The sequence below is a fragment of the Lipotes vexillifer genome, unplaced genomic scaffold (assembly GCF_000442215.2).
Source record: "Lipotes vexillifer unplaced genomic scaffold, Lipotes_vexillifer_v1.1 scaffold107, whole genome shotgun sequence".
In the NCBI taxonomy this organism is placed as follows: domain Eukaryota; kingdom Metazoa; phylum Chordata; class Mammalia; order Artiodactyla; family Lipotidae; genus Lipotes; species Lipotes vexillifer.
The window spans coordinates 1905290-1919290 of NW_006777108.1; the positions used below are offsets into that span (position 1 = coordinate 1905290).

Genomic DNA, 14001 nt, shown 5'->3' on the forward strand with positions numbered 1-14001 from the left:
TGTGTGTGTGTGTGTGTGTGTGTGTGTGTGTGTGTGTGTGTGTGTGTGTCTTTAGGAAGGAGGGGGGGTGAGGGACAGATCTCAAGTTGCAGGTCTGAGTGTGGGCTCTGATACAGAATGCAACCTTCTGCCTGGTGCTTCTCAAACAAGACCCCTCATCTGCTGGCCTCTCCAGAGAAGTAATTTCACCAATACCAGCTGCAAGGGGAATGTTTTGTGTTTTCTTTATTCAAAGTGAAAGATGTTAAACAGAAATTTTCAGAAGCACTTTTGTTTGGAAAAGGGGAAAGGAAGATCACGGAAACTGGAAAACATCCATGAAATTAGCTCCAAATCATTGCCAATACTGGTCATTTCCTGACAAGCTGTCTATCAGCAAACCCACAACAATAGTTTATTCAGGGCTTTCTGGTGCCAACAGTGATGTGACATTGCTAATTAAATATTTGTGCAATTTGAATATTTTTAAGTTTTAGCTTTTGTTATTACAACATTGAGTAGAATAGCCCTTTACTATCAGGAGTCCTCTAAACACTTTTTAAATATGCCTCTCTCCCAGATTGCTTTAGCAGGAATTAGAGGAATATCAGGGTTTTTATTAAACTTTTTATTTTATATTGTAGTATATTTGATTAACAATGTTGTGACAGTTTCAGGTGTACAGCAAAGAGATTCAGTTATACATATACATGTATCTATTCTTTTCAAATTCTTTTCCCATTTATGTTGTTATATAATACTGAGCAGAGTTTCCTGTGCTATACAGTAAGTCCTTGTTGGTTATCCATTTTAAATATAGCAGTGTGTACATGTCAATCACCAACTCCCTAACTATCCCTTCCCCCCATCCTAACCTCCTGGTAATCATAGGTTTGTTCTCTAAATCTGTGAGTCTGTTTCTGTTTTGTAAATAAGTTCATTAGTATCGTTTGTTTTAGATTCTGCATATAAGCAATTTCTCTTTCTCTGTCTTACTTACTTCACTCAGTATGATAATCTCTAGGTCTGTCCGTGTTGCTGCAAATAAAGCCCCTACATGCCTGTTTAACTCACCTAAAGTTAGTGAAAACAAAGAGAACAGAAAGTAGGGATGCACTTAGCCATATTAGCTCTGAATTTTGTATTTATTTGTGAAAAACCTATTTAAATAAATGTCTATAAATAAGAGAGGGAAATGAGCTAATTTGACTGTATGATTTTATTTATTCATTATTCATAACCAAAATATCCTGGCTGCCTTTAATTTATGTACTTATCTATAAAATTTCTCAACATTGCTATGGCCTGAGATATCACTGCAATTTTTTTCCAATGTTGTATTCTCTCTTTTCTCTCACTCTCTCTCTCTGTCCATCTCTCTACCTCTCTATGTCTATCTCCCTCTTATTTACTCTAATTCTTGTTTATCTGACCTTCTTTGACATATTCTGTTCTGAAACATACATTAATTAATGTTGCAATTCTAACACTCATGTCCTAATGCAAGAGGAGGGCATACCAGATGCTGGGTTAACCTTCTGGATGTCACATTTGCTTACAGCAATATGATTTGCATTCCCAACATAGTGTAAAATTATCCATTTATGTAACTATTATAAGGTGTGAAACTGTCCCTGTTAAGCCCTCCTAAAGGGGAAAATTTGTTTATTAACTGGACTTAAAAGCCCGTTTTGAAAATAACTCCTAAACTTAGTAATAGTATGAATATTTCACATATCCTGGACCAGTGTGTATCTAGGGTTTGGACATCATCTGGACCCTTAGGAGAAGAGGGAACACTTATTGAGTATATCACATATTTTGAGAATTATTTAAAATGAGAAACAGACTCACCTGGGTCGCATTTTGCCCTGAAAATACACAGGCCTGAGTTTGCACACCACAATGTAAAAGATGCATAAGGAACTATTTAAATAGCCCCACTCTTGCTATTCTGGAAAGATTCTTACAGAATCTCTTCTGTAAGAGATTTCTTCCTGGGTGCAAAGCATTTTCTTCCTAAAGGCTCTGATAAAAATCTATCTCCACATTTTGAAATGTGTGTGTTCTTGTTACATTGCCTTATTTCATAAACCAGCAAGCACTTATCTGCCCTAAATCATAGGATTCTCACAAAATTACAAGACAAAAATACTGTATTCAAGAAACTTAGCATGTGGTTTGGGCGGTGGGGAGGGGGGGAGGCAAAAACTCATAAACATAGGAAATAAATGGAGACCATATATGCTTTGAAGTGCAATAGGAAATGGCTTTGTAAGGGATTAGATGGATGAAAATCAGTAGGATAGATTGGAGAAAGAGCATGCCTTGTAAGGCTAACATTTTTTTAATCATTGCCAAATTAATTTATTCATATTTCTTCTTGGCCTTGTAAAAGTGGAATCGTAAATGAACAAATAGATGCATAGGTAATTACACAGATCTAGTTCCAGATTCTAGCAGAGCCGTCGACACATATTTAGAAGCACTCACAGGGCCCTGGTAGACACTTTCCTATTTCCTGTGAGGTAGCGCCACCTTTTTTTTTAACTGATCCCACCCTACCCCCCATTAAAACAGAAGCTGTACTTCCTGACAACACTAAAAACATCTTAACTGAAAAGTGACTCAGATGGCATAGTGTCCCTTTTAAATAGCATATCAGTCACATGATATAGAAAACAAATATATGATCATTGAGCATGTACAGTTATACCAGCTGACATAAAATATAAAACAAAAAGAAAGTTTGATTTGAAAAGAGTGGTAAAAGTGGACTTGCTGTGAGGCTAGCACTGATGAGAGCCCTTGGAGCAGAGAAGAATGCAGGGAGGAAGCACAAAATAAGGTCACACAGATAAGAGGAAATCAGGTAGTTTACTGTTTTTAAAACAGACAAAGCAGCCCGAATTTAATGCCACTGTAGGATCTTCAGCAGTGACATAATGAAATTGGTTTTTTAGGAATACCACTCTGACAATGACGTTGGAGGGTTGGTGGGGGAATGGTCTGGAAGCATGAAGCTCTATCAGGCAGCTGTTGGAGTAATCCACAGTGATCAGACCAGAGTGAAGTAATGGCAGATTAATGAAAGGAACCCAATCTGCGGACACGTTGAAGAAATGAACAATGGTAATAACAGACTAAATATAGGAGGATATCAATGGCAAAGAGATCAAGATGACATGCACACAATGGAATATTATTCAGCCTTAAAAAGGAAGGAAATTCTGATGTGTGCTACAATATGAATGAATCTTGAAGACATTATACTATGTGAAATAAGCCAGATACAAAAGGACAAATATTGCATGATTTCACTTAGATTAGGTACCTGGAATAGTTAAATTCATAGATTAAAAAAGTGAAATAGTGGTTATCAGGGGCTGGTTGGGGAGGGGAATGGAGAGTTATTTTTTAATGGGTATAGAGTTTCAGTTTGGGAGGATGAAAAAGTTTCATGATGGACGGTGTGATGGTTGCACAATGATTTGAATGTACTTAGTGCCACTGAACTGTACATTGAAAATTGTTAAAAAGGTAAAATTTATGTTATGTATAGGTTACCACAATTTTTAAAACTCAATATCTTAAAGAAAGAATATGCAAACCCTGAGAGCTAATGAAAGAAGTGTTCCAGGAAATAAGAAGAATCTATATGCCTGGGTTCAAATTTAGACTCTGCCACTGAACTAGCTGTGTGCCTCCTTTCCTCATCTGTAAAATGGGAACAATAATGAAGATTAAAAGAAATAATGTATGTAAATCTCTTCAGCATTTAGGAGGTGTTCCATAAATATTATTTTCCTTTTCAGTTAAAAAACCACTCTACAGTTTGAAATTTTTCCCTCAGAAGAATTAGACTTCGGATGGATTAATGGACATCTTTCTCCACAAACAGAGATAACTTCAAAGATGACATAGGGTGGCTATCAGTGAGCAAGGAAGTGCCAGGCTTGTGCAGGAAGGGTACCCCCTCCCTGAAGCAAAGACTGAAAATACACAAAATGCACCAGTAAACATGAGGCCGCCTCTGACTGGCAACTACCCCTGCAGCATAGGTCTACTGCCCAAATCCCAGAAACATCAAACATCATGATTGTGTTTGATTTTTACCTTAAAGAATCTTTAAAACTAAACAAAGTATTAAGGCACAAGAACTAAGGTAGAACTTCCAAGTTCTCAGAAAACTGAGTCTGCTTAGAAATGGACAGATGATTCAGTCTCTCTCAGTGGAGTTCACTAGCAGAGAAAATGGTTCAAAGCAGATGTAAGACAATGTACTGCTGGAGAGCTATCACTACCACTGGTTAAAAAAGAAAATGGAAAATTATTATAACTATTGAGTGTGTGACTATAAAGATTTTTTAAAACATCATAAACATTAAAAAAGCACTTGGATATTCTCAAAATTTCTAAGCATTGTCACGTTCCTGGTTTATGCAAGATGTAATTTTCTATCATAAAGGGTGTCAAAACCCTAATGGAAAAATACTTGCAAAATTAAACAAGTGACCAAATCTCCTCATCGCCTTCTTTTAAGATACCTGTATCATGCAGACACAGCAATGCAAAGCAGGATACACAAGCTCAGATATGTTATTAATTATACTGCATCCCACACATCTACATATTTTAAAACTGCAAAGAGCTTTAGAGATTATTTATGGTAGAGCTGAGACAGGAATCCAGGGCTCCAATTCTCCGTCAGTACATGTCCCAGTATATGCACTGCTGCTCCAAGGGGGTCACAATGTAGAGTTCATAGAACCCCATTAGGCCCCCATAACTGATATCAACATAACAGAGCCAATGTAAACTCAGAGCTATTAGGACAACTCTGACTGTGATCCTCAGTTGCCACTTCATCCAATACAAAACTTTGTCACCCCCTGATTTCCACCTGCTCTTAGAATACACAACTCTTTTCCCAACATGTGACCATATTTTGCTTAGCTTTGTTGCCTGGTTGTTCGTCAATCCCCATGCCAACCCTGTGAATAACAGCCTCCAATGATGAATTCAGACAACAGGTAACTTGTCTCCTGCTTTGCATCACAGGCATTCTAAAGAGACACCCCCATGGTCTTAATTCCTGGAAAACAATCATCTCCACTGTACCAAATTCAAAACCCAAGGGAGGCAGTTTGGTAATTTAGCATTTTTGTTTCATGTGAAAATATTATTTCTAGTTCATAATGGGAAGTTCACAAACATTGTGTCTTACCATTAAAAGCTTTCAGAAGTGTGTAATCTAGGCTCTTTATAGGTGTGTTCCCTATAAAATGCACAGAAGAATAACATACCATTCTGTCTACAAAGAAATACCTTCAATATCTTCTGTTGCTTAAGGAAAAGTGTCTTTAATTTAGAGCTGAATTAGTCATACAGATAAACACTTTAAAGTCCTTGGAATCTGCAGTTAGTTTTAACAAGCTTTTAAGATAAATTAAGAGGGTGTTGTACCTGTTGTGCTGTGATGACTGTAGATTAGAAGAAGAAGACACACAGGCTCATCCATTCAGGAATATTTTTTTTGGCATCATATTCTGTGCTAGACTCTTTATGGAAGTTCTATATTATATGGACCTTGCCTTCAGGGATCTGAAATGAGGGCCCAGTATTGAACAGTGTTCCCCCTCCCCCAAATTCACGTCCACCTGGAACCTCAGAAAGTGGCCTTGCTTGAAATAAGGTCTTTGCAGATATAATTAAGATGCAATTTAAGATGAGGTTATACTGGATTAGGGTGGGCCCTAAATGCAATCACTGGTTTCTTTATAGGAAGAGGAGAGGACACACAGACATATATACACTCAGACACACAGGAGAGAAGCCCTCGTGAAAGTGAAGGCAGAGATTAGAGCGATGCATTTACGAGTCAAGAAGTGCCAAGGATTGCTGGCAATGACCAGAAGCTAGGAGAAGCTCCCTCCCTAGATCCTTTGAGGGATCATGGCCCTGCCAACCCCTCATTTGGGACATCTGGCCTCTAGAACTATAAAATAATTCATTTCTGTGGTTTTAAACCACCCAGTTTGTGGTAATTTGTTACAGTAACCCTAGGAATCTAATGCAAGCCCTCATCTCCAAAGAGTCTAGCTTAATTGGTGAACTTGGGCATCAGTACTTTTATAAAAGGTCCTCAGGTGATTCCATGTTTGAGAACAATCATTCTAGTTTGGTGATTTTCAAAGAAGCAGCAGCAGCAGCAACTGGGAACTTAACAGAAATGCAAATTCTCTGATCCCACACAGCCCTAGCAGATTCTGGGGGTGAGGTCCAGCAATTTGTAGCTTATCAAGCTTTCCAGGTGATTGTGATGCCACTAATGTTTGAGAACCGCTGCTCTTGTTGGTAAGGGAGGCTACAGAGCAATGGAAGATTATCAACAAATGGGAATGGAGAAAAGCAGTAGGCAGGAATATTTTAGAAAGTATGGGAAGAGTATTTGTATGTTGTCATGGGTGGCACTAAGACAGTGCATCTGAGAACCTCAACACCAGGCATTGCTTCGAAGTAAAGGTGTGTCCAAACAATCATCCAAGTTCAACGTTTGAAGGCAAGCTGTTTTCAAGTTTGGGGAGCTATCCTTATAATGTTGTTGATATTAGGCCACCCAAACTCTTCCTTAAGATTGCATGTGGGCCAAAAATGGCAGAGTAGGAGACCCCAGCCTCCATCACTCAAAAGATCAACAATTAGACAGCTATCCACAGACAAAACAGCTCTAGGAGAGTTCAGGAGACCACTTAAGAAATTTAGCAAAACAGTGGAACAAAAAAACCTGAGAATAACCTCACAAAAAAGGAAGACAGCTTCATTTTGCTTTCATTATCCCATTCCCCAGGCCAGCACTGCTCAGCACCAAGAAGGAATTCCCCTCCCTGGGAAAGTGAGAGCACAGTGAGCAACCAGCTTGCCCAGTCTTTTGATATATGGCATGAAGGATCTGCTTTGATTTCACACCACCCAGAGATTGGCAAACTTGAGACATAATAGAAACAGCTAGGAACAAGGAAGGGCAGGGGCTACCAATATCAGCCACAGAGCAGCAGTGACCATCGTTCCCAGTGATCATGTCATCTGCATATAATGACAATTTTACCTCTTTCCTACCAATTTGAATACATTTTATTTCTTTTTCTTGTCTGATTGCTGTGGCTAGGAATTCCAATACTATGTTGAATAGAACCAGTGAGAGTGGGCATCCTTGTCTTGTTCCAGATTTTAGTTGAAGGCTTTTAGCTGAAGGTTTTCAGCTTTTCACCATTAAGTATTATATTGGCTGTGAGTTTGTCATAAATAGCTCTTATTATGTTGAGATATGTTCCCTCTATGCCCACTTTCATAAGAGTTTTTATCATGAATGGATGTGAATTTTATTGAATGCTTTTTCTACATCTATTGAGATGATCATGTGGCTTTTGTCTTTTCTTTTATTGATGTGGTATCTCACATTGATTGATCTGCATATGTTGAACCATCCTTGTGACCCTGCAATGAATCCAACTTGGTTGCATGTATCTTTTTACAAGCAGAAATGTTAATGATCAGAGCTTCAAGTTCTTGGGACTCTCCTGGTGGTACAGTGGTTAAGAATCCGCCTGCCAATGCAGGGGACAAGGGTTCGTTCCCTGGTCCGGGAAGATCCCACATGATACAGAGCAACTAAGCCCATTCACCACAACTACTGAGCCTGCACTCTAGAGCCCACAAGCCATAATTACTGAGCCTGCACACCACAACTACTGAAGCTGGCATGCCTAGAGCCCATGCTCCACAACAAGAGAAGCCACCACAATGAGAAGCCCATGCACTGTGACGAAGAGTAGCCCCCACTTGCCACAACTAGAGAAAGCCCACGTGCAGCAACAAAGGCCCAATGCAGCCAAAATAAAAAAAAAATTTTTTAATTAAAAAAAAAAGAACTTCAAGTTCTTGTAGTGGTGACTGTGCAGTCATAGTCTGGGGCATCTGTGGCATCTGCCTGGAGTCCTGATAGAGCTGCCCAAACAGTGGTTCATGGCTCACTGACATCAAAATCAATATGTGTGGGTATCAAAAAATGCAGATTGTTGTGTTCTACTCCAGAGCTTCAGAATCAGAGTCTCTGTGGTTGGGAACTCAGGAACCTGGATTTTAACAATTTTCATAGCTGATATTTTGGTACATTGCATATTGAGATATCTGTCGTAGAGAAAGCCCTGGATTCAAAGTCAACAGGCCTGAATTTTAATCTCTTGTCTAACATGTACCATGTAGTCCTGAGCAGTCCTTGTCACTTGTTTTGCAACTTTGTTTCTTCACTGTCAAATGCAGATAATAATACTTGCCTTGCCCACCTTATAGGGTAATCACAAGGCTCAAAAGAGTTAAAACCTCCAAACTGCTGTAAATATTACAGGGCTGGGACCAGGGTGAGGACAGTGAGGGTGCAAAATTTAAAGGGGCACAAAACAACTCTGTAATCAAGATAAATAATATTTTAATGAAATATTTTTTAAAACTAAGAATTAATGCAAAAATATCCATGATAAACAAAACATCAAAATTTTCAATAAATACAGGATCAATGTTACCAAATTTTCCTTTGACCTCAATCTCTAATATAGTATAGCAACATCATTGCTGATCCCATCTTTATTTAAAATTTTGATGCTTTGATCATCTTGGAGATTTTAGTATTAATTTTGATTTTTAAAAATACATCATCGGGCTTCCCTGGTGGCGCAGTGCTTGAGAGTCCGCCTGCCGATGCAGGAGACGCGGGTTCGTGCCCCGTTTCGGGAAGATCCCACATGCCGCGGAGCGGCTGGGCCCGTGAGCCATGGCCGCTGAGCCTGCGCGTCCGGAGCCTGTGCTCCGCAAGTGGCAGAGGCCACAACAATGAGAGGCCCGCATAACGCAAGAAAAAAAAAAAAAAAAAAACATCATCAAAATGTTATTTTTTTATTACTTGAGGAGTGATTGGCACCCGCTTAAATTTTGTGCCCAAGGCAAGTACCCCACAGGCCTCACCCGCCTCATCCTAGTCCGGGCCCTGTGGTTGTGCACCTGCAGGTTATCTGGCTCTGACTCTTCCAGCTCCAAAGTTCTCTCACATAGTTGTATAGACATGTCAAAGGCCCTGCTGGCATCTTGGCTAAATTCCAACTATTTTTTTTTATAAGGATGATCTTGGTTTTTGTTCTGTTTTGTTTGTTCTCATTGTTGCTGTTATTTTGGCTGCATCACGTGGCTTGCGGGAACTCAGTTCCCCAACCAGGGATTGAACCCAGCCCGGCAGTGAAAGCGCTGAGCCCTAACCACTGGACCATCAGGGAATTCCCTAAATTCCAACTATTGAATGGTGTGAACAGGGTCCCAAGAGCAGAGGGCAGGCATGCATTCAGCACTTTTCAGGGGGCTTCCCTTCCCAGGGGCCGCTGGAGGAGAACTCTCCATGGGGATATTTGGTGTGTGAACCAGTCTAACTCGAGTAACCAGAAAATCTCCTCTACCAGCTACACACCCATCCCAGGGAAGTTTGGATTTACAGGTTGCCTCATCCATAGCTTTCTATTTCAGAGGCTATTATGTACCAAGGGCTAACTTCTGTTCCCTTGTGCTGGAGACAAGAATAAATGACACCTGGCCTGGATAGCTAGTGACCAGGGCATGGAATAGTATATAAGGGGCCTAAAAGTGAGGGAGAGGGGTCTATGATCTGAGAAGAAAGCAGCCCCATCCTCTTCATGCTGCTGCAGCTGGTTCTCCCCATCACTCAAGGTGGTAACTTAAAATTCAATGATAGGACACAGGTCAGGTGGAAGTCAGGTGTCTACCTTCTTCCCTTCTGCCAGCCTGAGAGATCTGGGATAATGCCTTTAACTTTTTTTTTTAATGACTTTGTTGTTGTTTAAGATTTTATTTATTTTGTTGCGCCAGGTCTTAGTTGAGGCTCACAGGCTCCTTAGTTGTGGCATGCGAACTCTTAGTTGCGGCATGCATGTGGGATCTAGTTTCCTGATCAGGGATCGAGCCTGGACCCCCTGCATTAGGAACATGGAGTCTTATCCAATATGCCACCGGGGAAGTCCCCAATGCCTTTAACTTCTTTCATGGGACTCTGATATTTGTGTGATGTCTGCTATACAGGGAGGAAAAGGAAGGGCAAGGATGATATAAAAAGGGAGAGGGCCAGGCATAAGACACCCAGCTGGGCAGCCAGGAGGACTCAGGGACCATAAAAATAAGCATCTGGCCTTTATAAAGCAGCAAATATACTTGGATCTGCCCAACTCCAGAGCCACCACTGAGTGAACATGGATCTGAGAGCAAGTGAGTGACAGCCCCAGAAGGAACGGCAAGTAAGGAAAAAATTAACTCCTCAAGTCCTTGACACCACACACTGAAACTAGAGACAAACAATATTATGACATTCTCATCTGTGACTTTTCCACCTGATATTTTCCTTTCTTGCAATGCTTCCCTGGCCCATGTGTAATGATTTTTTAGGGTAAAATGTTCTGCAGCTTATCACATATCTGGAAAACTTTGGTGCGTGTGGTAGGCTGAATAATGCTCTCCCCCCAGAATGTTCATGTCCTAATCCCCAGGAACTGTGAGTACTTTACCTTATATGGTAAAAGAGCTTTTGCCGATGCGATTAAGTTAAGGATATGGAGATGGATAATTCCTCTTTAGTTTCTTGGTTAGCCACTTCCTGCTGTTTTCCCTTTGCTCTTCTCTTCCCTTTTGCTTACACTTTTTGTCTGAAGATTTATCCTTTCCTGTTGCCTTTTGGCAGCTACGTTTCTGCTTTTGCAGGAACACGTTTAGCTGACAACTTTGCTGATTTCCACTTGCGCTCCTCCTTCGCTGCCCCTTCAGTGGAGCTGACCTTCCTCTTGGGCATCTTGGTGGCAGGTAGGGCACGGGCTGGGTGCCTGTGGGCTGAGACACATGAGAGCCTGTGAGAAGCTGGGCTGCCTGGCTGCTCCTCCCACCACACAAGGGTCTTTATAAGAGGGAGGCAGGAGGATGAGAGGAGGAGGAGCTGTGAAGACAGAAGCAAGAGGTCAGAGAGGTATGTTGAAGGGGCCTCTAGAAGCTGAAAAAGGCACGGAAACAATTTCTCCCCGGAAGCCTTGAGAAGAAACACAGCCGGGCTGACACCTTTATTTTAGACTACTGATGTCCAGAACTGTAAGAGAGTAAATTTGTGTTGCATTAAGCCACTAGCTTATGGTAATTTGTTACAGTAGCAATTGTTAACTAATGCAGTGGGTAATAGGGTAACACCAGTCATTCTGATTTTTTTTAATTGTGCCTAGAGGTAAGCAAGCAATGATCCTGCCTTGGGAATAATTTGGTGACAGATGTTCAAAGCTAGCAAGACATTTCTTTTCCTTTGTACGTGGAGGGCCTCAAAGCTTATTTGTGCTGAACATGGCATAGTGCATAAGCCTGACACTTTGACAGCACTCACGACAATGCTATATACAATTAGGCACTTAATACATGTTTTGTCAGTCTTAATAGGAATAACAACTGATTGTGGGTCAACTGGTCTTTGACAAATGAACACAGAGAATACATGGAGCAAAGATAGTCTTTTAACAAGTGGTGCCCGAACAACTGGACAACCACTTGCAAAATAATAAATATACATACAGACTTTACACACTTTACAAAAATTAATTCAAAATGGAACTCAGACCTAAGTGTAAAACAGAAAAATATAAAACTCCTGGAAGATAACACAGGAGAAAATCTAATGACCTAGGGTTTGGTGATGACTTTTCAGATATAACACCAAAGGTTCAGTCCATGAATGAAAGGATTGATAAGCTGGACTTCACTAAAATTAAAAACTTCTGCTCCGGGAACAACAATGTTAAGAGAACGAGTAGACAAGACACAGACTGGGAGAAAATATTTTTAGAAAATGTATCTAATAAATGATTGTTACCCAAAATATACAAAGAACTCTTAAAATCCAATAAGAAAACAAACAACCCAATTAAAAAAATGGACCAAAGACCTTAACAGACACCTTAACAAAGAATATATATATAGATAGCAGATAAGCATAAGAAAATGTTCTCCACATCATATGTCATCAGAGAAATACAAATTAAAACAATGAGATACCACTACACACCAATTAGAATGGCCAAAATCCAGAACACTGGCAACACCAAAAGCTGGTGAGGCTGTGGAGCAACAGGAACTTTCATTCATTGCTGGGAATGCAAAATGGTACAGCTATCTTGGAAGATACATCAACAGTTTCTTACAAAGCTAAACATACCCTTATCATATGATCCAGCGATTGTCTCCCTGGTATTTACCCAAAGGAGTTGAAAACGTATGTCCACACACAAAAAAAAAAACCTGCATAAGAATGTTTATAGCAGCTTTATTCATAATTGCCAAAACGTGGAAGTGACCAAGATGCCCTTCAGTAGATTATTGGATAAACAAACTACAGTACATTCAGACAATGGATTATTATTGAGTGCTAAAAAGAAATGAGCTGTCAAGCCATGAAAAGACATGGAGGAAAATTAAATTCATATTACTAAATGAAAGAAGCCAATCCGAAAAGGCAACATACTATATGATTCCAACTGTATGACATTCTAGAAAAGGCCAAACTGTGGAGTGAATAAGTTAAATGGTTGCCAGAGCTTGGCCAGTAGGAAGGATAAATAGGCAGAGCACAGAGAATTTTTAGGTTAGTGAAACTACTCTGCATGATACTATAATGATGGATACATGTCATTATATACTTGCCTAAACCCATTGAATATACACCACCATGAGATAACCCTAAAGTAAATAATGGACTTTGGGTAGTTATAATGTGCCAATGTAGGTTCATCAGTTGTAATAACTATACCACTCTGGTGGGGGATGTTGATAATGGGGGAGATTGTTCACATCTGGGAGAAGTGGGTATATGGAATATCTCTGTACCTTCTGCTCAATTTTGCTCTGAATCTAAAATTGTCCTAAAAATATAAAATCTTTATTTTAAAAATTGGGGAGTAAGTAGTATAAGAAATATTCAAATATCAATTCAAATGAAATCTGAAATTCACATTTCAAGGTTAAATTTTAAATGAAATAATAGGTATAAAGTATGTAGTCTATGATATCCCCAGTAAATAGTAGCTCCTCGTACTAGTACAAGGGAAACTGACAGAGCCATGACATCCTCCTAAGCAGTGTCTGGGACTATATTACCTCTAAAAGGCCCAGCTTTCCATTGTAAATTTGTGCTAAAGTTTAGCCAGTTGTTTGGCAGAACAGGCTAGTCCATTTCAATGATCTGTTAATCCCTCTTGCTGAGAGTTTAGTCTTCAGTCATCTTTGTGCTGAGAACAAAGCCAGGCAACTGGTTTGTAAGCTAGCCCTCATGAAGATGGAAACTCTGTCTTATACTTCTTTGAATGCCCTCTGCTTCATCTAACACCGTGCTTCGGACATATTTCTGAATTTTTATTTATTTAATTTCTTCAAATGGGGTCTTATTTCTGCTGTACTCACCATACTGAGAACAGGATGATCCTTCCTCCAACTCCGAGGGTGTGAACTTCCATGACTGGGCAATATGTGCCTTTGTAGTATTTAAAGAACGCAGAAGTTAGACTGGTAACTTTTGTTTTATCAACAAAGCAGGATATAAGACTGCATATAAGGCATATTCTCTTATGTGAAAACAGGGATAGAAAATAGCTGGAAGGAAATACTCCAAAATGTTAGCAGTAGGTTCTCCTGGGCGAATCTGATTATGGCTGATACATACAGAACCTCCTTTAGACCTAAGTAAGGGGTATTTTAGAGTCGTCCACATACCACAATCACACACAGATCAATTTATTAAAAACACATGGGTAAAGTAGATGACTAATAAGAACCAACTGTATAGCACAGGGAACTCTACTCAAGACTCTATAATGGCCTACATGGGAAAAGATTCTGAAAAAAGAGTGGATATATGTATATGTATAACTGATTCACTTTGCTGTA

The 14001-nt window shown here is 39.8% G+C and overlaps 1 protein-coding gene across 1 annotated transcript; it reads left to right on the forward strand.

Moving 5' to 3' along the window:
- The first annotated feature begins 2996 nt into the window (after positions 1-2996).
- On the forward strand, positions 2997-10284 carry LOC103074389 (putative uncharacterized protein C7orf76). The gene is given in 2 exon segments (XM_007472374.1): positions 2997-3052; positions 10083-10284. Coding segments are annotated over 2 exon segments (258 nt in total).
- The last annotated feature ends 3717 nt before the right edge of the window (positions 10285-14001 follow it).